A 25,093-nucleotide genomic window follows, 5' to 3' on the forward strand; every position below is an offset into this window, starting at 1 on the left:
ATTGGAAACTGAAAAAAAACAAAAACAAAAACTCGATTTTGAGGGTGCACCTTATACTTTATTTTCAATACTTTTATATTTTGAGAGGATTGTAGATTCACAATTATAAAAAATAACCCAGAGATCTCATGTACCCTTCATCCAATTCCCCCCAGTGGTAATTTCTTGTGTATCTACAGAACCATATTATAGCTGGAAAATTGACACTGATACAGTCCATCAGCAGCATTCAGGTATCACCACTTCTACTTTTACAGGCACTCGTGTGTGTGTGTGTATTTAGTGCTATAATTCTATCACATGCGTAGATTCATATGGCCACCAAAACACAGCACAGTTCCATCGCAAGGATCCTTCATGCCACCTGGCTGACACCACCCTGGAGGGAGAACGGGAGCACTGCCTGCTTCTAACAGGCAGGAAACGTAAGATCAGCTCCCTGACCGGTCCCTCCAACACCACCAGGCAAGAGAATGGGAGTACCCCTGGCTGCCTCTGCAGGGGTAGGGTGGGAAGAAAGATCAGCTGCCCACTGCCCCACTGAAATGGGGGAGGGGTGCAATTTTCCCATTAGTATTTGGCTAGAATAGGGCAGGTATGGCCAAAAAGGCTTTCCATTGTGAGACCACTCTTTCGTTTGTTCCTTGGTTGGAGAATGAGACAGAGCTTACTTTATCTCTGTCTGTTGGCAGGTCCTGGATGGAGGCCACTATGGTTCCTGTCTGGGGTATACGGAAGACAATAAAGAGACCTGAAGAACTCATCACTCATCACTGTCCCAAAGCCCCTAGCAGTCCACCTTCATCTTTCCTCCTTGGAGTCTTCCTCTGTTTGCTTGTTGTATTAAGTCCCCAGTTGTAAGAGGGAGGACCTGGGAGGAACAGGATGCTCTATCCTGGCCAGAACCAGAAGTCTGATCTATGCTTGATTTTTAAGAGGAATAAACAGATAACAGGTATGCTGACACCAGCAATTAATTCATATAAGCAACTTTTCAGCATGTCATCATTTTAGTTTAGCTCAGTATTCTACATCTGTCATATATATTATGCCATAGTATGTGACAAGAACTCAAGTACAAAATGAGACTACTCTGTAAATAACTTCCGGAACATCACAGAAAATTAAATTATCTTCTCTGTAGTTCTGTGTGGGTGTACTTAGATGAGTTTAATTCTCCAAACAATGGTTGTTTTCCACATAACCAGAAACCCAAAACCTAACCAATTTGGCTAAAAGTTTTCTACATGGAAAACTTGGAGCAGAGTTAGATAATTGACCAACTATGAGGACAGTTTTAAAAATAGCACCACGGGAGGAAAAGATCCTAAGTAACACTCAGTCTTTCTTCAAGGAGATGGAGGTTATTATGTAGAAATCTCCACTGCTTAAGCAAGACGAAGGCACCGAGGGAATAAACCACATCTTGATTTCAAGGAAACCCCATTTAGCCACAAAACTGGATTCTTCCTCTTATTCGTATCTACATTCGCAAAATAAGCATCACTGTTCTGATTCTGTTTGGCTTCTGATTTCTAAATCATGCTTTTGCCAATCAGAGAGTGAATTCATTTCAAATATTTTGCTAAGTGATTTGTAAAATGAGAGAACAAGGACACATCTGAGTTTCCACACAGGTGAAGGCAAGCCTGAATCTCCCAGAGTTCTTTGAAGCCTTTTGTTCAAAATCAGACACTGAGGACTGAATATCTTCTTGGTTGATGCTGGGAATTTAATGTGCAGAGAGACTAGGAGGGTGAAAGTTACTTTATTGGAAATGACACAAGCTCTGACAACCAGGTACTGTGTTTTCCTAGCGTGACACTTTTTTTTTTTTTTTTTTTTTTGGTAAAAGGCATATTGGTGTGCATCAGTCTCAGGGTGGTGACATTATAAAATGTTATCTAGACCTTCTGCACCCGCAAATATCTGAGGAAACAAAGAGCATCCATTTATTCTCAGCAGTTGCCCAACATCAACGTCAAGGGTTTAAAAATACTGTCTACGTGCTTGTGACTGAATCAGACACTTTGGGAAGGTGCGTTTACTCTCTCCATAGTGACATCCCTATGAAACAGAGGGAACAGAAGCAACTAAACTTAGAGCCACGACACAGTCTCTCAGATTCACACAAACATGTTCCAGGTGAGAAAGGGGGCAGGTGTAGCATTTCAGCTCTCAGACTGAGGCAGAATAAAGGCTAGTTTCCTGATCAAAGAAAAGTCTTACTACACAAAAGCAGAACAACATATTGGGGTTTGCTCTTTAGGCTGGGGTAGGGGAACTTCTGGAGCACTGGAGCTGTGCTAATAAACAAGGCTTTCTGCTTCTTGGGATCAGCATTGCCATTTCCATTACAATTTGGGGCCTACATCCCTGAGTTGGGCAAAATGAACACCATCACCTAAAATTTTCCATTGACTGGTGTGGGAGCAAAGCCTCAGCCCCGTACCGGTATCTACGTGGGTTTCTGATTTATCATGGTCGGTTTTCTGTTCAGATAGATACTCTTGGGAAGGGTGTAGGGGATACTGGTCTCTCCCTGCATCACCATCTCCCCACCCCCTCTCCTCATTCTCACCCACCAACTTGGGCCAGTGGTTTAGCGATGTGCTCCTTGAGGGGACACAGAAGTGACCAATTGTGTCAGTCTATGGGCTCTGGACCAAGGATACAGAGAAAAGATGGCCATACCCACTGGTGGAGAGATGAGCACAGCACGCATCTTTTGTGATAGTTACAAATTTTGAGCTATAATATTAAACAGCAATTGGAGCCTCTCCCTGGAAAACAGAGTATTAAATAGAGTTTGCAAAAGGGTTAACTGAATGGAGGGCACCTTTCCTGTTCACCCATAAGCAGGATTACCAGTCCCTGCAGGTAATTGTTTGGTGATATAAAACTTTCCCTTGGGTCATATGCTCAAGATTGTTCTGATCATTTTTTCAAAGCCGCGTCATGGCTTAACTGTGGATTCTTTTCTCTTCTCTTTCTCAAAACCTGGCTTGTCTCTGAAATGCCATATGCACAGAGACCTTTTTATTTGTGAGAACCAGCATTTGCACTCAAGTATCAGCTCAAGGAGGCTTTTCTGTTGGTTTTATTCTGGAGGGACAATTTCTGTTTCCTGCCTCTGGTTAACACAGGTGATTGCCTTTAGGCAAAGCCTTTATTTTTGTTTTCTTGAATTCATGAAATTAAATTAGAGGCTATAAAGGTAAGAGGAGTTGGTTATTTGTAGTCCTAACCAAGAGGAGTTTGGAAATACTGATCATAAAATATCTTTTAAGTGTGTTCCCTGTAACAACTGCCTTCAGACTCCCCTACCTGAAGACAAAGCCTTCAGCAATATATTTACGTGGTTTAGTCTTACATGCGTGATAGAGTCCTGTTTTTAGACTGCAGTTCTGAAAGAGTTCAACAGCTGAGTTGGCAACTGAGACCCACCCTCTAAAATATATAAGTGAGACATGGACGCTGTAATCCCCAGGGCAGAGCCTGCTCCCAGTTTGGCGTTCTTTGGTTCCAGCTGTTGACTAGAGATAATTTGGATTATAATAGTAAAACCAAAAAATGCTTTTAATGCAAATTCCTTGTACTGCATGTCTGTCTTTGAGAAGCAAGTGGACATTCTTACAAACGACCAGAATAGGAGGTTATCTGTCTTTTCTCAGCCCAGCAGCTATGAGTAGATGTGGAAGCCAAGGTCTCAGGAATTTTATGTCACATTTAACTTTATTTTAGGGAGGTTAAAATATAGGGCTTTAAAAAATTCAACCAGACATGTCATTCTCTTTGTCCTTTCCTGTTCAGTGTTTCCTAGTTTACCACAATAAGCACTTATTATTTTTATAGTGAGGGAAAGGTTATTTTAGATTGCCAGCTATACTTATCATGATGTTAAGGGGAAAATTAAAATGATACAATCCCTTACAGGCAAAGGGTGTTTTCAGTAAGCGATACACGCTTGCACTGGGATGGGAGAACCCTTCAGGCATAAGCACGACATCTTGGACCCTTGGCTACTTGTCTAGTGATCGCCCCAATTTCAGTGTCAAATATCCTCTCCATTGTCCTCATAAGTTCACTTTATCTATCCATCCATCCTTTGTTTTACTCTCACAAAAGATGTGTGGCAGCTTACAAAGATAGATAGACAAATAAAATTTTTAATATTTTAAAATTTTTTCAAAATCTAAATTTAAAACCAGAAGAAAAAGAAAAATGAAAAAATAAGAAAGTAAGAGGCAAGTGTGTCAGACGGACCATAATGCTTTGTAACCATATTAACAATTGGGCCACAAGTGTAGTTTTCTAAGATTTTTTTCTTGGTGGCTAGTGACCACCACCAGAAAAACCTGGTTGGTCACTAGATTCAGGATCTAAAGGATCAAAACAAACCAGTCACTTGGTAAAAGTCCTGTTGGTGGTGGTGCTAAAGCCAGAGGCTGATGAAGAAGACCGTATCCTATAATGAACACACACGACAACATCCTTGCAGTAGAGACTGTGACCTACTTCTTCCCCAGCCCCTCTATATAAGCAGGTAGCATCATATCTAAGAGCAGTTCTGTAAAAAATGGATTCTGCAGCCTGCAGTCAGTCCAGCTGCATCTAGAAGCTGACCGAGTATACATATTAAGCCTCAGGATAGCGTATGGCCCCCAATACGTACTTAAGAAATGTTAGCAAGTAGCGTTGCCGCTCCTACTGTTGTGATTCAGATGCGTGCCTACTTCTTGGCGGGGAGGAGGTGGGTCCCACACGTGCAGCGGCCAGAACGTGGCCAGCAGGAGCATCTCTGCGCTCACAGCTCTCACCTCCCACGCCAGCCCCCTAACACTTGAGCAAGCGTAGAACGCTGCCGGGCTCAGGTCAGGCAATGCCACCTTCGGGCTCTCCAGGAAAGACAGGCTTGCTCCAGGTAACACTTGAAAAGCCAAAACTCCATAAACAGTTCCTGCCAGGGTGGGGAGCGAGGCAAATCTGAGCTGAGAGGAATACCTTCCATCCAGGAACCTGTGAGCTTCAGCACTTCATTCTTGAAGGACAGGCTCCTTTTAAGGAATTAAAAAGGCTACTAGAAATCCTATATACAAAATAGATTAAAAAAAAAAAAACCCAAATTTCTGTATAACACAGGGAACTATATTCAATATCTTGCAGTAACCTATAATGAAAACGAATTTGAAAATGAATATATGTATATATGTACATGACTGGGACATTATGCTGTACCCCAGAAATGAACATATCATAACTGACTGTACTTCAGATAAAAGAAAAAAAAAAAACCCTAGTGATTTCCCGGACTTACACCAGGATAGAAGAGAGCGAAGATTTGGCTTGTCCATCATTAGGCCCAGGTGACTCCAAGATCCAGAAGGACCTCCCTTCTAGACTCTGCTCCCCTTCCCTCCCTCGCCCTCCTTGTCTTGCCCTCCTTTTCTAAATCTCATTAAATGGTTCATCACAGTTGGTTCTATCGTGTCAGAAGGCAGTGACTGCCAGAATCAGCAGAGAACAGAATCCATTTGGAGTTGTAATACCCTCCCCCTGGGTTAATCTCTTAGTGGTTGCATATAAAACATGGGCCAGCATGTAAAACATGGGCCAGCGTGTAGCGGAGATGAGGCATGGCTGGGTATTGAATTCTGAGTGCCAGGATGTGTGGGGGCCGGCATCCCTCACAGTCACGTCACTTTCTTCTTTTAATGAAAACTGAAACCCGGCTCCTGCCGAAGGGCAGTGGGAGTGAACAAATGTGTAGGAAAAGAAAATAGAAATGTTTAGGAAGCCTGGCTCCCGAAGCCCGAGCCTCCCCTCCCTCCTAGCCCGTGGAATGCAGGAGGGGCCGCAGAGGAGCTGGGGAGGGCTCCTGGGGAGGAATTAAGTGTGGCTCGGTCTGTTTCTGGGTTCTCTGTAAATACGGCGACACCTCGGAATGGAAGAACAGCTGAGATAAGTGACTGCTAATCCCCCAGCGCCGGGAGGAGGCCGGCCGCTCTCTTCCAGATCCCAGCAGATGGTGGATGAAACAGGCTTCCCTCGAGGCAAGGGCAGCGGGAACTGTCCCACCTTCTGTTCCTTCAGCTAGCCCGGCACGTCTCCCTCGTGGCCTGTCCCTGCCCAGAGGGGACTTACTGGCCCTCAAGAGCCCTGGGGACACGCCCTGGCTTTGGCCTTTGCCATCCCGCTGGGATGCTCAAGGTCAGCCCAGCTGGACTGGGGCCAGCGCAGGCAGCCTGGGCAGCCTTCAGCAAAGCTCAGCAGGCCTGGGGAAGAACAGCCGGGCAGCGCCGCCAAGTTTCTCCCTCTGTGAATCACCTGGGGAGGAGGGGTTGTGATGCTTAAAATCTGGTTCACTCTTCCAGGGTGAAACCTGGGAATGTGAATTTCTATCAGGCAGCCCAGATAACTTGGTCGCATCTAGAAACAGCCATCCAAGTAGACTGGAAGGCATTTGGGGTGGTGGTTAGGATTGGGGTGTAGTCAGGTGCCTGGATTTGAAGTCTCGCTTTTTCATGTGCTCAGCCACATGACCTCGGGCAAAGCAGGCACCATGGTTCCCTACCTCATCGGGTACAAACTCAGACTGCAGGGCACAGCCATTCCAGGGTTTGGAAATCCATTTAGTCACAATTTGCATACAGAAATGTAACTGGGAGATGGGCTGCACAACAATGTGAATGTACTTAACCCTACTGAACTGTACCATTTTAAAGGGCTAAGATGGTAAATTTTATGTTATGTATATTTTACCCCAATTTTTAAAAAAGGGAATTATCTAGAAAGCACCACAGAAAACTCATTTTCATATACTTAAGTAGATGTGACAGAACTCAATCTTAATTTTCAAATTAAATGGATCCCTGAAAAATTGTGTCAAATGAAAAACAGCCATTAACCCTTATTTTCCCATTGACTTATGACTAGGGTTTTGAGTTTTAAAATGGGAGCAGTATTACAATGAACAAATATTGAACCATCACAGAGCTTTAAGGAAAAAAAGTGTTCTTCTAAGCATAAATATAATGTGTAAGAAAACATACGTTGTAAGGGGAAAAAAGTGAAATGTTTTTATACATTTGAAGGGTGAAGATTATTTCACGAAACTAGTCTCAGGACTCCCTTGACCTACCTCCCCTCACCCCACCCCAGCCGCCCACTCCCGCTCCAGGGCAGATGACTAGGTGGATGGGCTGGAATTGGCCTCCTGAGGCCTGGAAGTATTTGCAAACGATCAGGGAATAACCAAGGTTTTTGGTGATATGCTAGACTCTCCAGGAATTCTTTTTACTTATACAACAGTGAATGTGGGAATCTGCCATCACCCACTCCCAGGGAGAAACTCTTTCACACAAATGCTTGTGAACTTCTGTCCTACTCTACTCTAAAAATACTTCCGCAGGAAGGCTTTCTGAACCCTCTTTTGAATCCCTCTTTGCATGTACCCCAACTGTCTTGTACTTTTCTATAACTGCTCTGCAGTAGGAGTCCTGCTCTGTTTTATTGATCACTGTATCTCCCAGTGACTAGCTCAATTCTTGTCCGAGAAATATTTGCTGAATCAATAAATGAATGAAATTGCCCCAAATCTTCAAAAGTGAGGTCCACGGCCACTCCAAAACTACCATTGTTACTGCACTGCAACAGTTATGGTTGCCGTTGTATCTTCCACGTGGCTTAGATCGGTTGTCTCTATTACAATAGCTAATAAGCGATGCCTGAAAAGAGTTACTGTGTCCTTTTTCAGAGGGCAAAATGGGGGCTTAGGAAAGTGAAGTGACTTGGCCAAGAGCAAATAATTGGTGGTAAGTGACAGAGGCAGGATTCAGAGGGCTGTCTGCCTGTCACACCAGTCCCATTTGTCCTTTGTCCTGGTTCTTCTGCATCTGCCTGAGCCAAAGCAGCTCTGCTCTTTGCATCCTATAAAGGGCATTTTCATTGAAAAAGGCCTACCATGCAGCAGAGTGAAATCCCAGCTGGCGTGACCCTCACCTGGCTCCATCACCCAGCTGTCCCCACACTTTCTTCTCCAGACCAACCCAAACATGGTCGGGGAGCTGAAGGGGGAGGGCCCAGCATTCCCCAGTCTGGACAAGTATCTAATCAGCAGGCCTCCTTAGCATATCAATCCAAGACCACTCCAGAGATGGATGCCTGTGCCCAGTTTTCTATTTTTAACTGGTGTGAACGGGAGGGAAAACACAGGCATTAAAAATCAAAGTGCCAGTCAAGAACTGAGACTACAGGGCACCCCAGGGCAAGCCAGTGATCTATGTCCTTCTTATGTCTCTCTGTTCCTTTCTCCTCTCCTTGATTCATGCCATCTTTTCATCCCCTTCTCCAAAGTCCCAAGATCCTTCAAAATGTTTCCCACAAAGAAGCTGATATCATTCATACCAGTGCTTCTCACACTTCACTGTACATCTGAGTCACCTGAGCATCTTGCTGCAACGCAGATTCTGATTCAATAGCTCTGGGGTGGGGACCTGAGATTCTGCATTTCTAACTCATTCCTGGTTATGACGATTTTGTGTGCCCATGTGGTATCTTCATCACTGTTGAGGTGGCTGTTATCTTCTTGACAAGAACATATCTCTTTCAGTCTTGTCTCCCCCTGGAATAGAGGCCTTTGCCCGCAGTTTATGGATGTTCACCTGTCCAACAGCAAGTGGACAAGCAGCGTTTGGCATTTATTCCTTCATTCATTTGACAGCAAGGGATCCTCTTCTGGCCTAAAGATAGAGTCCGAGTTTGAGCAAAGCCCTCGAAGCATGGAGGAGAGCCACCTGATGTCTGGGCCGGGGTAAACCTGCCCTCTCCTCCAGCAAGACTTGGCCGGCTCTCACAGTAGCTCTTTCTAGTCTCTTCCCGGACCAGCCCCTGGCCCGTGCATAGATTGGGGACCACGATGGCCTTGGTTCGTCTCGGCTCTCTGCCCTAGAGGAGCACAGCCCCAGCTCTCTAAGTTAAGTCATGCAGGTTTGTGGGGACTAGGCCAGGAGGGTGCCCTGTCCCAGGCGCCCCTTTTCTGGCCACCCAAACGTGCTGCTGTGGCGCCCTTTGGGCCCAGGAGGCCTGCCAGGGCTCTGCTCCTCCAGTTCCCAGTCCTGGAAGATGAGAAGCTGCTGTCACTCCCCTGCTGCCCTGGCCCAGCTGTCGGGACCCCTCAGCAGAGGGCAGGGCGCCAAGGCTTCCCACTTGCGTGTGGCTTATTGTCTCTGAGGCTGGCGGGGCTGCGGGAGAACCAGCCCACAGCACACCCAGGGAGCACCCCGACCCAGGAAGGCGGAGGGGTGGGCTGGCGTCGCTCAGTCTTCCCCTGCCCCCTACCCTTCACCGCCTGCCCCTCCCTAGCTCCCTATTTGGCCATCCCCCTGGTTGCCCCCTCCCCTTCCTTACATGGTCTGGGGGCCCCCTGGCTGATCCTCTCCCCTGCCCTCGGCTCCATGAATGGCCTCGGCGCTCCTCAGTGGTGCAAAGGCAACCAAATAAGGCAAGGTGGCCGACCGGGCCCCCCACCCCTGCCCCCGGCCGCTCCAACTGACCCCGTCCATCACCGCGCTATAAAGCCGCGCGCCCCGCGCCGGGCACCAGCGCCTGCCGCCGCCCGCCCGAGCCGAGCCCCACCCGCCGACGGTGAGTCAGCGCCGCCCGCGCCGCGCCCGCCCGCCCTCCCCGCCTCGCCGCCCGGCTCGCCGGGAGCCCAGCCCGCCCGAGCCCGTGCCCCGCGCTCCCGCCGCTCCGCCACTTTCTTTTTTTTTTTTTTTTCTTCAAAGACCAAACTTGTCATCTGGTTCTCTTCTTCTGTCCTGGGTCTCGGTCCTCACGGGAGAGGAGCGCGTGGAAGGCGAGCCCTGGGCCCTAACGGGGTGTTTGCGGCTCCCGCCGTCCTGAGCTTTTCCCTCCACCTGGGGCACGAGCACGGATGGGGATGCGGGTGGGGCCGACGCGGGTTCCCAGTCTGTGAAAAGGCGAAAGTGCAAATGGCTGGGGGAGACCTGCTCAGGGGTGGCCGTCCCTTCTTGCACTGGGGCAGGGGATGAGCTTCCTGGCCTGAGAGCCTGGGAGGTTCCACGCGCCTTCTCCGCAGCTTCCGCCCACCCTTCGCGTTCTGCCCCGAGGCGAAGGGCGATGGAAGGCAGCCCCCACCTCCACCGCCGACGCCCCTGCCCTCAGACCCCCCCCCCTCTGCTCTGTCCCCTCCTCCCGGGGCGCGGACAAGGCCAGCTCCACAGGCACTGAACGTGGGCCGCCTCGCTCTCCTCCACCCGCAGACCCCGCCGAAGCTGTACCGAGATGTGCGACGACGAGGAGACCACCGCCCTGGTGTGCGACAACGGCTCCGGGCTGGTGAAGGCCGGCTTCGCGGGCGATGACGCGCCCCGCGCCGTCTTCCCTTCCATCGTGGGCCGCCCGCGCCACCAGGTAAACTGCGCGCCGCTCCCCTGAAGCAGCCCCCAGCCCCACTCCACAGCCCTTCCTGCCACCTCTTCAGCCCAGCAATCTAGGAAATTTCTCACCTCACCTTCCTGTGTCACGAACTCTTTAGGCCAAATAGGAAAAGATGGATTAGCTTCAAATCCAAGCCAAGTCAAGCAATACTCCCAGCTTCCAACATACCAGGACGTGTGCGTCCCCTCCACCCCAGTCCACTTCAGGGTCTCAGCTCACCAAGGGTCCGATTCCCCCATGTGAAGAAGCAGCAGCTTCTTTCACTCCTGACCCACCTTTTTAGTCCTCAGTGTCTTCTCTTCTGCCTCCCTTTTCTGTCCTGTTCAAAACTCATAATAATACAACTTAGCCCAACCAACCGGGAGCCAGGCCACATTGCTCCCTCTTGTTCACAGCCAGATTACAGGGCTCCCAAAAGATGTAATCCATCTGCTTCCTGGCTGTTGCATTTTTAGAAGCCAGGCGTGACAGAGGCAGTAAGTGTCATGGTGATAGTGACATGCCACCTTGTTTATTAAAAGAAATGCCACGCTCTCTGGCTCTATGGCTTTGCCACAATGCCGGACAGGCTGCCAGGGAGGAGGGCGGTACTCCTCAGTGCTGGTGAAGGATGGCTCCTCCAGGACCGCCCTGGGCAGGCTGGACTTCACCGACAGAGTGTATCAGTCCATCTTTTTATGTTCGCTTGATGAATGTCAAAATCTTTTCTTAGGAGAAATACAGTGTGTCATTAATTCAGTCATTCCACAATGTGGTCATTTATATTCCAGTTGACATGGGTGATGAGCTTAATAATTTAGTGAAAGGATTATGGTATTTTAAAAATGGGGTGAGAAAAAAATGAGATGAGGCTCTGCTTCTTCAGTGAAATAGCTTCATCCTCCACCTAGTTATATTCTAAACAGTAGAATTATACCTCTTAGGGGTGGGGTGAGGAGAAGATAAAAGATCGATTTTAAAGGATGTTTCTAGATTGGGGTAAAATCCTGTTGTTTATTATTTCTGGTATTCATAAGATGTCCCTTGACTTGGGCAGTTAGAATAAATTAATAAGGCATCGATTGTATTCCTGACATGGTGGAAGCTTGATTTTCTCATCTCTTTCTTCTCACAGGGAGTCATGGTGGGCATGGGTCAGAAGGATTCCTATGTAGGTGATGAGGCCCAGAGCAAGCGAGGTATCCTGACTCTCAAATACCCCATCGAGCACGGCATCATCACCAACTGGGACGACATGGAGAAGATCTGGCACCACACCTTCTACAACGAACTCCGTGTGGCCCCGGAGGAGCACCCCACTCTGCTCACTGAGGCCCCGCTGAACCCCAAGGCCAACCGTGAGAAGATGACCCAGATCATGTTTGAGACCTTCAACGTCCCCGCCATGTATGTGGCCATCCAGGCAGTGCTGTCCCTGTACGCTTCCGGCCGTACCACAGGTATCTTTGGATTGTGAGATAGTCCCTGATTAATTACATTCCCAAGTCACTGACCTTGGCTGTAAATCAGTCTCCCCAGTGAAAAAGGGAATGATCCCTTTCCTCACACTCCCTGGGAAGATGTCTGTTCTAAGAGAGGTGACAGTAGTACCCTGAGGTTGGTTTCAGAGCACACTTATTTCTAAGAGCTGAAAGAACATGGACTTGGAGACTTCCATTGCCTAAAGTATGCAGTGTCACACATCCAGACTCTGCACAACGTATCAGCCTGGGATGTAGCAGTCGCGGGGAAGTGTTCACACCATCACAGCCCCTGGGCAAACATTTCCAAAGAGAACCCACATTCCCTACAGGGTCTGAGTCAAAAAAGAAAGAAACATCTGTAAGTTAGATAGGAGGAAAGAAAAACATGCCTGGATGCTTGCAAAATGTGCTAGTGGCTGGTAAGAGGGATGGTCACTTGAAAGTGTCCAGGGGAATTTTTCTAGTGCAATATTTAAAAGGATGAGCTGTTGCTGGCTTCAGATTTAGCATTCATTATGCTCATTTCTATTCCTCATGTGAAAGGGATCTAATTTTATCTGGATCCTTGCCCAGTGCTGGTATCTCTTAGCCAAGATTGGAAGCAGGCTTTGGCATGGCTAAAGCAGTGGTCCTCAGGGCTTCACCTTGTTCTCATCTGTTTCCTCTGACAGGCATTGTTCTGGACTCTGGGGATGGTGTGACCCACAATGTCCCCATCTATGAGGGCTACGCTTTGCCCCATGCCATCATGCGTCTGGATCTAGCTGGTCGGGATCTCACTGACTACCTCATGAAGATCCTCACTGAGCGTGGCTACTCCTTTGTCACCACCGGTGAGTGTGTGTGTATCTCATCTGCCACAGCACGTGTCTGGTTTTCTTCCTCCACTAGAGAACCCACCTACTTCCCCGCGGTCCACTTCACTCTTCAGAGCTTAACTGTGACACCCTTTATTTCTGCAGCTGAACGTGAAATTGTTCGCGACATTAAAGAGAAGCTGTGCTATGTCGCTCTGGATTTTGAGAATGAGATGGCTACTGCTGCCTCTTCCTCCTCCCTGGAGAAGAGCTATGAACTGCCTGATGGCCAAGTCATCACTATTGGCAATGAGCGCTTCCGCTGCCCCGAGACGCTCTTCCAGCCCTCCTTCATTGGTGAGTGGTAGGGTCTGGTGCAGAAGCACAGCTTTTCCCTAGAAATCTTGGGCTCTTCCAGAGTAAAATCTATTATAATCAACAATGATTAAGGGGAACAGAAGTCATAGCTTACACTCTCACACAGTCAGCCTCAGATCCTGATGATTCATTAGAGGATTGGCCATCACTGCTCTGTAGCAATAATATGATAGAGGATGACATACTGTCTTCATCTCAGAATAAGGAACGAGACAGAGTAGGAACTGAATAACCCATATCTGCAAGGAAGGGATGATGACTCAAGACTGGTGACATAATCCAATAAGTTCCATCACCAAGTAGCTGGACTTTACTTTCAGACTGCTCATTATTAAGTGCAATGACAGTCCTACTCCTAGTAATAACTGGACACTTGTACATTACCAAACATCTTTCCTAAGGCGTGATTTCCAAAAGGAAGCTTCTCAGGATCTTATTTTAGTCCATAAATAAGAATTGCATTTATCTGAGGTAAATATGTGCCTTGTCCTTTTCTAATACATCTCCATGCATCTGATGGGTACAGCAAGTGTTCTCTTCAAACAGGTGCTAAACACAGTTGTTCGTTTCTTGGCAGTGTGTTGTGGATTTACTGTCAGCACTTTGAAGACATCTGTTCCACAAAACCCTGCAATGTATTGTAGAGGAACATATGTTTCAGAGACAAATGATGACAGTTTACCAACACAGAGGAGTCCTGTTCCCTTCCCTCCACCCTGGTCCCCTGGTCTGAATGCACTGTGATTCAGTTTTTAACTTGTTCCTAGGTATGGAATCTGCTGGCATCCATGAAACGACTTACAACAGCATCATGAAATGTGACATTGATATCCGCAAGGACCTGTATGCCAACAATGTCTTATCTGGAGGTACCACCATGTACCCTGGTATTGCTGATCGCATGCAAAAGGAAATCACTGCCCTGGCTCCCAGCACCATGAAGATTAAGGTAAGGAACTTCTGTGGGTGGGGGAGCCAAGGCAGGTCTCAGTATTCCAAACAGAATTCCTAACTCCTTTCCCCTCACATTTAGCCTCCTGTCTCCCGTAGACTTTACCCTTTGGCTTTTCTAGCACTTTTTTCTAGAATTTTGTCTGATTTTTCTAGCACTTTTCCCAAGATAGGAGACTTGAAAATACTTTCAAGCCGTGGATAAAAATAAATCTTTGAAGAAAAAAAAGAAACATATCTTTGAACACATTTTAACAGTCCCCAACTTTCAGGCTAGCCTCCACCATGCAAGTCATTTATTACCACATTATACAGAGAAGTGGGTCAATTCTATTTTGTCGAGACTTTGACAGTGAAAATGATGAAATGGAGAAAAGCGCATCAAACTTGACTCCACCATATTCATTTGTGGTACGAAGTATCACATTACAGTGAATTGATCACGAATTTATTTTTCTATGAATCTTTCCAACTTGTTGCTTACTGTGTTGCTTGGAACTTCAGAGTTCACTGGAGGTGTTTGTTTTCACTCTGCAGATTATTGCTCCCCCAGAGCGTAAGTACTCTGTCTGGATTGGGGGCTCCATCCTGGCCTCCCTGTCCACCTTCCAGCAGATGTGGATCAGCAAGCAAGAGTATGACGAGGCAGGCCCATCCATCGTTCACCGCAAATGCTTCTAAGACGCCTTCTCTCTTAGTCTGCCCTACATTCAGGATGACAGTATTATGCTTCTTGGAGTCTTCCGAACCACCTTCCCTCATCTCTCATCAATCATTGTACAGTTTGTTTACACACGTGCAATTTATTTGTGCTTCTAATATTTATTGCTTTATAAATAAACCAGACCAGGACTTGCAACCTACAAAAGAAAGCCTCTCATTTCTTTTGGGGGTTTGGGGTAGGAGTGGGGTGGGGCCAGTATTTGCTCACTCAATCCATGAGCTCATGTATGGGCCGCCTTGACACCGTGAGCATGGTAATATCACAGACAACAAAGTTCATCAGATGAATTAGTGTGACTTATAGCTGGGAGTTCCAACATTAAATTTTGATTTTACTCTTTGGGACAGAATCATGAACAGATCTCATATCTGGAGAGCAGATTAGGTTTAGCTCTCCATAAGCAAGAAATGGAACCAGAGAAAACAAGGCTCTAAGATTAGTGTCTGCGAGCAACACTGAAATTGTTGTTTTAGCACACATTCCAGTTGTTTTTATAACTTTGCAGAAACCACACAGATATTGATAATGAGAAAATGAGAGCTTGTTTTAAATAAACTAGTTTAAATTCTCAATTCTGGGTCTCATTGGTTGTCTTCCTGGGGACTGTGCATGTTACCAGTGGAATAGTGAGGCCAGCTGACTGATGAGCCCAGCTGTGTCCCATTCCAAATACTCCCTAAACAAATTAAGACCGTTGTGCAGGTTCAGAACAAATGTGAGGAAAACTGGCTCCAGAGACCTCCGCCTAATCAGTGACTAACTTGTGGGACAGAGGTCTTCAGTCTCTTCGGTCCTTTGAAATCTTGGGATCTTGGATTGAGTGGAGTGCAGGCTATGAGGTCCTGAGGGGTCAAGGGGACCAGAAAGCCACAATATGCCCTTTGCTGCATGCTGGGCTTTTTGTAAAGTATCCTGGGGCTAGTGCTGCATCCAAAAGGATGTGTTGTGCTCTGTCCTTGAGAGGTTCACATACACTACTTCTAAACCCCCAGTGTATATGGTCTGGGAGGCTTCAAGGAGACGGACATGATTCTGGGTCTTGAAGAATGGCTCAGAATTAGACAGGACAGAAGAGGAGGGAGGGAATCTCAGCAGAAGGAAGCCGGGCAGAAGCTAGTACACAAAGCCCAGGACCGGCTGGTGGGAACTGATGAGTTTCAGGAAATCAGTTTGGAAAGGTAGCTTTCAATCTGCAGAAATTTAAATTTTTTTGCTTTCAAATTAATTGTTCATGAACTGTTAGAGCATTTGAAGGGACTTCATTAAACTTTTATCTATCGATGAGGGAATCAAGACAGAGACATGAAGCAACTGACACAGGGTTACACAGCTTGTTTGTGGACTATCCAAGACAGGAACCCAGATTTTTTGACAGCTAATCTAATGGTGCTTTTAAAACAATCTTTTCTAACTTAGTCAAAGTCTTTCAAGAGTACCCCCATTCTATCACACACTTTTTTGAGAGCCTGGGTTCAAACCTGGGAATACTTTAAGCTCATCAGACACCCTTAAAAAGTTGCCAGTGTCGTTACCATTGAAAGTTGTACTTGTGTCTTTATCTTCATTCATTCATAAAACATCCCTTGATCCCTGACTCTGAGCCAGGCAGGGTAGCAGGTGTGGGGAGACACAAAGATGGATCAGAGCACGTTTTCTGTGCTTACGGAGTTCAGAGCTTAGCGCTTCGTATTTATCACAGCAGAATGGAAGTCCTTCTCTGCAGTAGAGGTTAAAAAATAATCAAATTTGGTGGCATTTACTTTAAATAATGTGTCAACTTTATTATAGGTTTTTTCTTTTTTCCCCTAACTGTAACCTGTAGCACAGATAGATTGGATTAAAAGCTAGGTATCAGCCAGAGACAGATTTGGAGCATATATAGGGAGATATGACTTAGCCAGTCTCTGTATCTCTTTTTTTTCCACCTCTCAAATTGAGTACATCAAATATTATACATTTTCGTCTCTGAGTGCAGTGATAATATTATAAGTTTAGACAGCTGGCTGGGGTACCACCCGTGGTTCTTTCTATGGATGAATGTAAATGGATTGGGTATTGTTATTTCTACTTAAAAGCAGAAGTTTTGGAATCAGTTTCTGATATTTGAATCAGAAGTGGTAAACACAAATTCTCACTGAATTCTGATATTTCTTATCTCTGCTCTCTCTCTTGACAGGGCCCTATCTCTGCTGGATGATAAGGGGTAAGATACTAGAACAACTGACTCTTCCAATAATTGTGCTTAGGAAAGGTAGTAATGCAACAGAGATTTTCTTAAGGCCGCCTTCTCATGTGTAAAGTAATTGAGATGTCTACTGTGAATATATCTTTGGTTAATATGCAATGTAAAAATAAAAAACCCTACTTAGATCATGATATTTCTTCTCAATTTAAAATGAAAAGAGTATTTTTCTTGATTTCTAACATCCCAAAACACTATTTCTTCATCTTCCTTAACAATGACCGCTTTTCAGCAATGGTTGTTAGGTAGATGTGTTTGAATAACTAAGAGAGTAGTGTCAGAGAGAAAAGGAAAGCAACTGAAGAAAACGGAGTGTTTAGACGGGTGGGATTGGTTTACTGTACCCAGGGCCTAAAACAGCGTCACTGGGTCTCCTCCTTTCTCTCCATCTCTTCCATGGAATCTGCTGTGGATTGAATTATGTACCCCCTTCCTCCCCCCACCATTTCATATATTGAAACCATAATCCCCCCATGTGACTGTGTTTGGGGATAGGGCCTTTAAGGAGGTAATTAAAGTTAAATGAGGTCGTAAAGGTGGGGCCCTAATCCAGCGGGACTGGCGTTCTTATAAGAAGAGATGCCGTGAGTGTGTGCATACAGAGGGAGGTGAGGACGCAGCAAGAAGGCGTCCATCTGCAAGCCAGGTGGACAGGCCTCACCGGAGCCAACCTGCCGGCACCTTGACCTTGACTTGCAGCCTCCAAAACTGTGAGAAAACACATTTCTATTGTTTGAGCCACCCAGTCTGTGCTATTATGTTATGGCAGCCCAAGCAGAATAATACAAGACTTTTCCACGTATTGAATATGGTGGCCCAAGATTCATGGTCTGAGTGTATCAGCCTCTAGGACAAAAGAGTGTCTTCCCATATAGTTCTGACAAAAATCCCAGGGCATCTCAGTCTGGCCAGGTTTGAGGACTGAGTTCTACCTTTCCCACCATAGAAACCCAGCAACATTATTGAGTGGGGGAGGGGTAAGTCTCTAAAAAAGGGAACAAAACAGTGTAAACACCACTCCCAACGAGCTAGAGCAGGAAGAAAAACGATGACAGTTTGCAGAGGAGGGACTGACAGTTGGAGGCTCTGACTTTCCAGTCAGGAGGCGTGCTTGATTTAACAGGCCCTGAGAAATACTTGAGAAAAGCAATGATTTCACTCAAACGAAACTGGGGGCAAGACTGAGAAGCTTTGGATGGTGGTGTGTGTGATCAATCAGATTTCTTCCAGACTCCTCTGTGGCCCAGGGACCCTGAAACCCAATGATCTCTATATGACTAAATGAGCAGGTGTTGAAAAGGAAGTAATAAGTCAGATTCACTTTATGATTAATGTGATATAAATACTATAAATATTTCCTAGGAACTAGTAAGTAGGGAAGAAATGTTGAGTCTTTTAGACCTAAAACAGCAAAGTTGTCTGTATTCACCTTGAGGTCTTCCGGGCTCATTATAAAAGGAATCTCTCCTTCCTGGCAGAGCTTGTCTGTTGCCATGGCAACCAAGCTCACACAAGGAAGATGGGGGGATAAGCTCCTGGGGAGAATGCAAAAGTGTACCTCTGGTCACTGGTGAGCCTGATGCTGGAAGATGTTCCTTGCAGTTCACTCATCAGCTCTGTGTGCAGTAGATGAGGCAAGCTGACTAGGAGGCAAAAGAACTTCCATCCAAGAGTAGCTCTCTGAGTCCTCATGGTTCTGGGCCCTCTCTCCAGCCCAGGAAGGGGAGCTGAGTCAGGCGAAAACGGGGGTGGTCTGAGGGCCCCTCAGCAGCAGCACCTGCTTATTGCTCTGCACTGTTTTACTGTAGCGTCCATGGGAATCAGGACTGGGGAGGGGAGACAGAAAGAAAACAGACCCAAGGGCAGACTGCAGTAAAGCTGAACCAAGATGTGGTGTCAATAGCAGATGAGAAGTGGACTCTGGAGTCAAATGTAAGCAAGGAATTCAGTCAATAGGGTCTGTGTTGAACACAGAAAGATGACTCGAAGAACTTTGAATACCACAACTGGATGGTGAGGGGAGGCATCAGGTAGGGTAGGATGTGATGGAGCAGGCAACGTGAAGCAAATTTAAAAGCAAACTTGCCGTAGGCAGACAGTGAAATTTTCCCAAGGTACCTTTAACTCTAGGATCTACTATTTGACTTCTTTTCCAGTGCCTTCCACCCAGCGCTGGCTACCCAGCACAGTCTCCCCACTAATCATATCTAGATTGCACTTGCCTGTCGTTCACTTGTAGTCCTCCAGAGCGGGTAATGCTAATGAAGGTATTAGTTACCTAATCTATGTTCCTGAGGAAGCGTTAGAACATATTTTCCCATAGAGAACACACTCGTAATTTAACAATAATTTTTCTTAGATACTAACCTGAAGGATTGATGTTGCATGGGTTTTCAGTCAGAAAGATTTGAGTGCAAATCCTAGTTCTGTCATTGATTAGTTGAGTGGACTTTAAGTAAACTACTTAGCTTCTTTGACCCTCTGAACAGAGGGGCTGAGTAAAATCGTGGTCACACACGACTGACAAGGGGCTAATTTACAAAACATACAAACAGCACATATAGCTTAACATCAAAAAAACAAGCAACTCAATCAAAAAAATGGGTATAAGACCTAAATAGTCATTTCTCTGAGGAAGACATCCAGATGGCCAACAGGTACATAAAAAGATGCTCAATATTGCTAATTATTAGAGAAATGCGAATCAAAACTACAATAAGGCATCATCTCACACCAGTCAGAATGGCCATCATTAAAAAAGTCTACAAATGATAAATGCTGAAGAGGGTGTGGAGAAAAAGGAACCTTCCTATACTGTTGATAGGAATGTAAATTGTTGCAGCCACTATGGAGGACAGTATGGAGGTTCCTTAAAAATTAAAAATAGACTTACAATATGATCTAGCAATCCCACTCCTGGGCATATGCCTGGAGAAAGCTTCGAAAAGACACATGCACCCTAATATTCATAGCAGCACAATTTACAATAGCCAAGACATGGAAATAGCCTTAATATCTATCAACAGATGACTGGATAAAGAAGATGTGGTATACATATACAATGGAATATTACTCAGCCATAAAAAAGAATGAAATAATGCCACTTGCAGCAACATGGATGGACATAGAGATGATCATATTAAGTGAAGTAAGGCAGGCAGAATAAGACAAATATCATATGGTATCACTAATATGTGGAATCTAAAAAAATGATACAAATTTTATTTACAAACTAAAAGTAGATTCACAGACATAGAACACAAACTATGGTTACCAAAGGGGAAAGGGGTTGGGGGAGGGATACATTAGGAGTTTTGGATTAACATATACACACTACTATATATAAAATAGATAAACAACAAGCACCTACTACTGTATAGCACAGGGAACTATACTCAATGTCTTATAATAACCTATAATGGAAAAGAATCTGAAAATATATGTACATATATTATGTACATGTATAACTGAATTGCTTTGCTATACACCTGAAACTAACATTGTAAATAAACTACACTTCACTAAAAAATAAAAATAAATAAGTAAATCATGGTGGCAGAGTGGTCATGAGAACGTGATGATGCCATGCACTTAAGACACGAAGCACAGGGCCCAGCACAAGGGCACTTGTGCTCCAAACAAATGTCAACAAATGTCCCCTCCCTCCCCCTTTCTTTCTTTCTAGCATGGACTTTGGAGGCTGGGTTGGGGAAAGTGGGTAGAGAGGAAGGTGAGCTGTAACTTCATACTGCAGTGGTTTCTCTGTGGATCCTGAGTTTTTCTTGAGCCAAAGAATCAGACTAAGAAAAATGAAGGAAGAGGAAGCTCAGGAGGGAGACGACAGTTAAAGTGGATTTGTATGAGGAAGCGAAGAAAGGGTGAAGTGGTGGGGGCAGGAGGAGCAGAGGCTGTGTGTGCATGTGTGTGTGTGTGTGTGTGTGTGTGTGTGAAGGTGAATATGTGCTCCCACGAAGAATGCAGGTGAAAGCAATCAACAGAGAGCTGGGCTCTTGGCCATGTGAAGACGATTTCCTTTCTGTTCTTCTGCCCTCTTTAGCTCCCACCATCCTTCTCGCTCCCTTCCAACCCCGTTCCAGAGCCTGGGTTTCCACCCTTCCTGTCCACACATGGACAAACAGATGCACAATGGTTTCAAGAGGAGCTGACATGAGAGAATTTGGTTCTACCAGCCCTGTCTCCCAGCTAACTCCTCTCCCGATAACTCGACCCACGCGGGAGTGGGCGCCTGGCGAGAAGCCCTTTCCCCTCCCGCTCCCTGCTCCCGCTCAGCTCCCTGGCTGTGAGCCATGCGCCAGCCTCACCAAGTTTCTCTTGTCTTCTTTAGGGCCTTGGGTTCTGTGTTCTTGGGCCCAGGTTTCTGGTCAGTGCTCTTCTAGCCTCAAGGAGCAGAACCTCCCTTCAAATAGCTCGAGTTAGGATGGGAGTTTATTAAAAATAAATAGAGGAATTCCTAGAACCTGAGGACATAAAGTTGGGCAGGACATCATAGGAAATGGGAACTTAGAACTGCCCTTTGACGTTGCTTTGAGGATTGAATGGAACAAAGTCTATACTGTACTCAGACCTTGACACAAAGTCAGACTTTAACTAATGTTCTATAATCATTGTTACTAATATTGTTATATTTACATATCTTTATATATAGCATATATAACATATACATTATACACATGTGTGTGTTGTGGAAGAACTGAAGGACAAACGTGGGAAGTTGGATTTGATATGAGAGAATGTGTTTTTTTTTTTGCTGATGACGCTCCCTGAGAAGAGAAGTGGTTCATTGAATGATATTTACAGAAGGTGAATTCTGGCATCTGGGGCCAGAGTGGTCTAGTGAGCAGAGATTTTTACTGAATAACCCAGTAGTCCAAGGGCAACTAGAGAATTTAAGAAGCACATACTCCAAAGGCTAAGACTTCATCTGCCAAAGGAGAGACTGACCAAAATCGCTGCAAAAGTGAGGAAAAATCTGGCTTCATGATACAGGGTTTGAAGAGTTTGATTAATAATCACTATGGCCTTACATTATGGGGACTATTAAGAAAATCTAAATTGGCTTCCTGAATTCTCAGTGTAGGAAGCACTTTTTGTACCACTTTGAGCCTCCTCTCAAGTTAAAGGAATTTATTTTAAAACTGTTTAGATCCTATAGCAAAGGGTCGCCATGGTCTCTTTTATACCCGTTACCCTGGAGTGTCAATTCCATTGTGTTATAATAACTGGTTTGATTTTAATACATAAAAGGAGGCTCCGTCACTGGAATACAGCATCAGGATTCCAGTTTTTAAAAAGAAAACCGTAGGTTGGTAGGGATAAGGGATTCAGCAGGAAGAACTTGACGACTGTTTACTCCAAATATAAATCTTAATAGGGAGGACAGAAAATATGAAATGTGTATCCAAACTCTAAGAGAATGAAGTATGGTGTAAGGAATCAAAAATCTACTACAATGGTCACATATTGAATTGAAGCCTCCACCAGCCTGGGTCCCCACAGGATTAGAATGAGCAGCGCCCCCTGCAGAAAGAAAGCAGTGTGAAATAAATGGTTAAATTATTTATTAAGTTATTCTTAAACTGTTAATAAGTTAAGTTATTCAGTGAGAAATAAACTGTTAAGATAGCCACTGAGACTGCGTGTGTTACCACTGCGTGACTTAGCCTGCTCTGACTGCCCTGACTATCAGCACTGGCTTTGGACACTCACCTCCCCAGGATTTCACTTTTTTAGGGCTCTGGGCTGATTTCATGTCAGCTGACCATACATTTCAAATAATAAATGTAACTCAGGACTTTTGCTATTTCATTTGGGACAATTGCTCAGGGTGTCAGTGTCAGAAACAGAAGTTTAGAACCGGGTAATTTTATTTCATTTTTGGAGTGGGGGCGGTGGGGGGACATAGAGGTTTGTCTTTCTTTGATATTTGACTGAAATAGAAAATTCATCTGAAGTTACTCTAGATACAGCTCATTGGTTTAACATGTAGAATAAGAAGGTAAAGATAAAGGGTTTCATCCGGTTTACTTTGCTTTAGTCTATGTTTAAAGTTTGCACTTGAATCTGCCTCATCATGGAATTATCGTACCTCATTTTTTTAAAGCTTCAAGATATAATTCATGCATTTAGAGTATAAAATTCAACTGTTTCTAGTAGGTTCACAGATAGGTGCTTCCATCACCACAGTCAATTACAGAACATATTCATCACCTTAAAAAGAAGGTTCAGACCCTTTCGCTCTTAATCCTCTGCGCCCCCATCTAGAAGGAGTTGGTGGGATGATCTGGTCATATATGCCTTCTCTCCAAGGAAGAGTAAAATTAGAATTTTCTGTCTTAGTAAAGCCTTCTGTTGCAAGAAACATAAAGAGAACGATCTGGACCTTTGCCCGTGTGATTCCTTCTGCACCAGCTTCTTTTCTCAGGCAGCTGAGGACCTGATCTGCAGAGAAGCCTTCTTGAGACGCTCATGTCTGCTGGACTCCTGCCTCATCTCCACTCTTGGTCTGTTTTCTTCACAGCCCATATTGTATTAGTTTTTGTTTCAACTGAACTTGATTGATGTGTAATTTGAATACAATAAAATGTGCCATTTTAAGCATGCAATTCAATGAGTTTTGACAACTGTACATGCCTAGTGATCACAACCCCAATCAAAGCCCATGACACACATTCCATCACCCCCCAAATTCCCCCCTGCTCTTCCAGATTCAACTGTCTCCACCTCAACTCCAGACAATGCATTGTTTTGTCTGTTCTCAAATTTCATAACAATTATGATATAAATTGTTTGCTTATCTATTTCTTTTCTGTTTCTACTACTAGACATTTTTTAACCATGATATTCTAACACAGTGTCTAGCACAGGGCCAGGCAGTGTCAGAATGAATAAATCCCAAATCATTCTACTTAGCAGATTTAACTTTAAAAATTGAAGCATCTAAATATTTGACGTTAACAGCAAGGATTTTATTGTGAAGGTTAATAAACAGGAGTCTCTTATTCATCTCTTTTGCTTTCTCACCCTCCCTGTCCTCACCTTTTTCTTTACAACAATGGCAATGGTAGCCTTGAATGCTATGACAGGAGTCACATTCATTTGCCTTTGGGCAAAATGTGTTATCATTTTGAATGAACAGGTAGGGATAGTCTCATTCATTTGTTTTGTAACTTTCAGCTTTGAGCTTCCAACTTCCTTGCTGAAGACGTTTTTAAGGGCATCTTGCAAATCCATGCCCTTAATAACAAGATATGAGATGCACTCAAACCATATCTCTTCTTCTGAAAATACGCGCGAAATGTGTGCTCTACCAGCACTAGCACAGTCGCTCTGCTAACTTTTGACAAAATATTTCTCTTGCTATAATGGAATCAAACCTCAAATCACATACCTGTGAACTGGCCTCTCTCATTCAGGCATCGGGGAGGAAGGGGGCACGTTCAGCATCTCTGGCTTCTAGATGGAAGAGCTGAGGTACAGAGACCCCTCCACGGGCTGCTTTTCCTTGCTTCCCTTGCATGCATACATTTCCGGTTTGGCAGTGTGCGCATCCCCCTTCAGCCCAAGTTCTAAATCTCTTTCTCTCACTATCTAGGACACATGAGAATTAACCTACTCATGTAGATTACAGGGCCCCAGCCCTCATTAACCTTAATATTGAAAGAAATACAGCTTTTGCGGTAGGAGAAGCGGAAATGCCCTTTCACTCAACACAATTAGCGACGCTGGTGTGCGGGAGGAGGTGGGCTTCTGAGGAGGGACTTCATCCAATACAAACGTTCGCTTCCAGTCGTGACAATTTCACATGGGTGGTATTCGTGGATTTGTGGGCCCCTTCATACAGCACTGTAAAATTGCATCCCTAAGTTTATTTTAGAGTAGATCAAGGTGCTGTCTATTTTGTGTTTTCCTGACATCCTTTGAATTAATGACTTCGTCCTGAAATTCTCGCCTTCCTTCCCTGTGGGTACTCGATGGCTACTTGCTGAAGGACTGAACAGCTGGTACCGCTTTCTTAAATACTATAGTTGAAAGTACCCTTGACCTCCTCTTTTCCAGA

The 25,093-nt window shown here is 45.1% G+C and overlaps 1 protein-coding gene across 2 annotated transcripts; it reads left to right on the forward strand.

Moving 5' to 3' along the window:
• Positions 1–9,431: 9,431 nt before the first annotated feature.
• On the forward strand, positions 9,432–14,918 carry ACTC1 (actin alpha cardiac muscle 1). 2 transcript variants are annotated; one of them, XM_032481555.1, is made up of 8 exons: positions 9,592–9,645; positions 9,786–9,856; positions 10,284–10,434; positions 11,576–11,900; positions 12,596–12,757; positions 12,887–13,078; positions 13,867–14,048; positions 14,588–14,918. In XM_032481555.1, exons 3-8 carry the CDS (start codon positions 10,306–10,308, stop codon positions 14,729–14,731), a joined length of 1,134 nt encoding a protein of 377 aa, XP_032337446.1. In that variant the 5' UTR covers positions 9,592–9,645; positions 9,786–9,856; positions 10,284–10,305; the 3' UTR covers positions 14,732–14,918. The 2 variants fall into 2 exon arrangements, with proteins under 2 accessions (XP_032337445.1, XP_032337446.1); XM_032481554.1 differs by lacking the exon at positions 9,786–9,856 and having other exon boundaries at positions 9,432–9,645.
• Positions 14,919–25,093: the final 10,175 nt, after the last annotated feature.

The sequence above is a fragment of the Camelus ferus genome, chromosome 6 (genome assembly GCF_009834535.1).
Source record: "Camelus ferus isolate YT-003-E chromosome 6, BCGSAC_Cfer_1.0, whole genome shotgun sequence".
In the NCBI taxonomy this organism is placed as follows: domain Eukaryota; kingdom Metazoa; phylum Chordata; class Mammalia; order Artiodactyla; family Camelidae; genus Camelus; species Camelus ferus.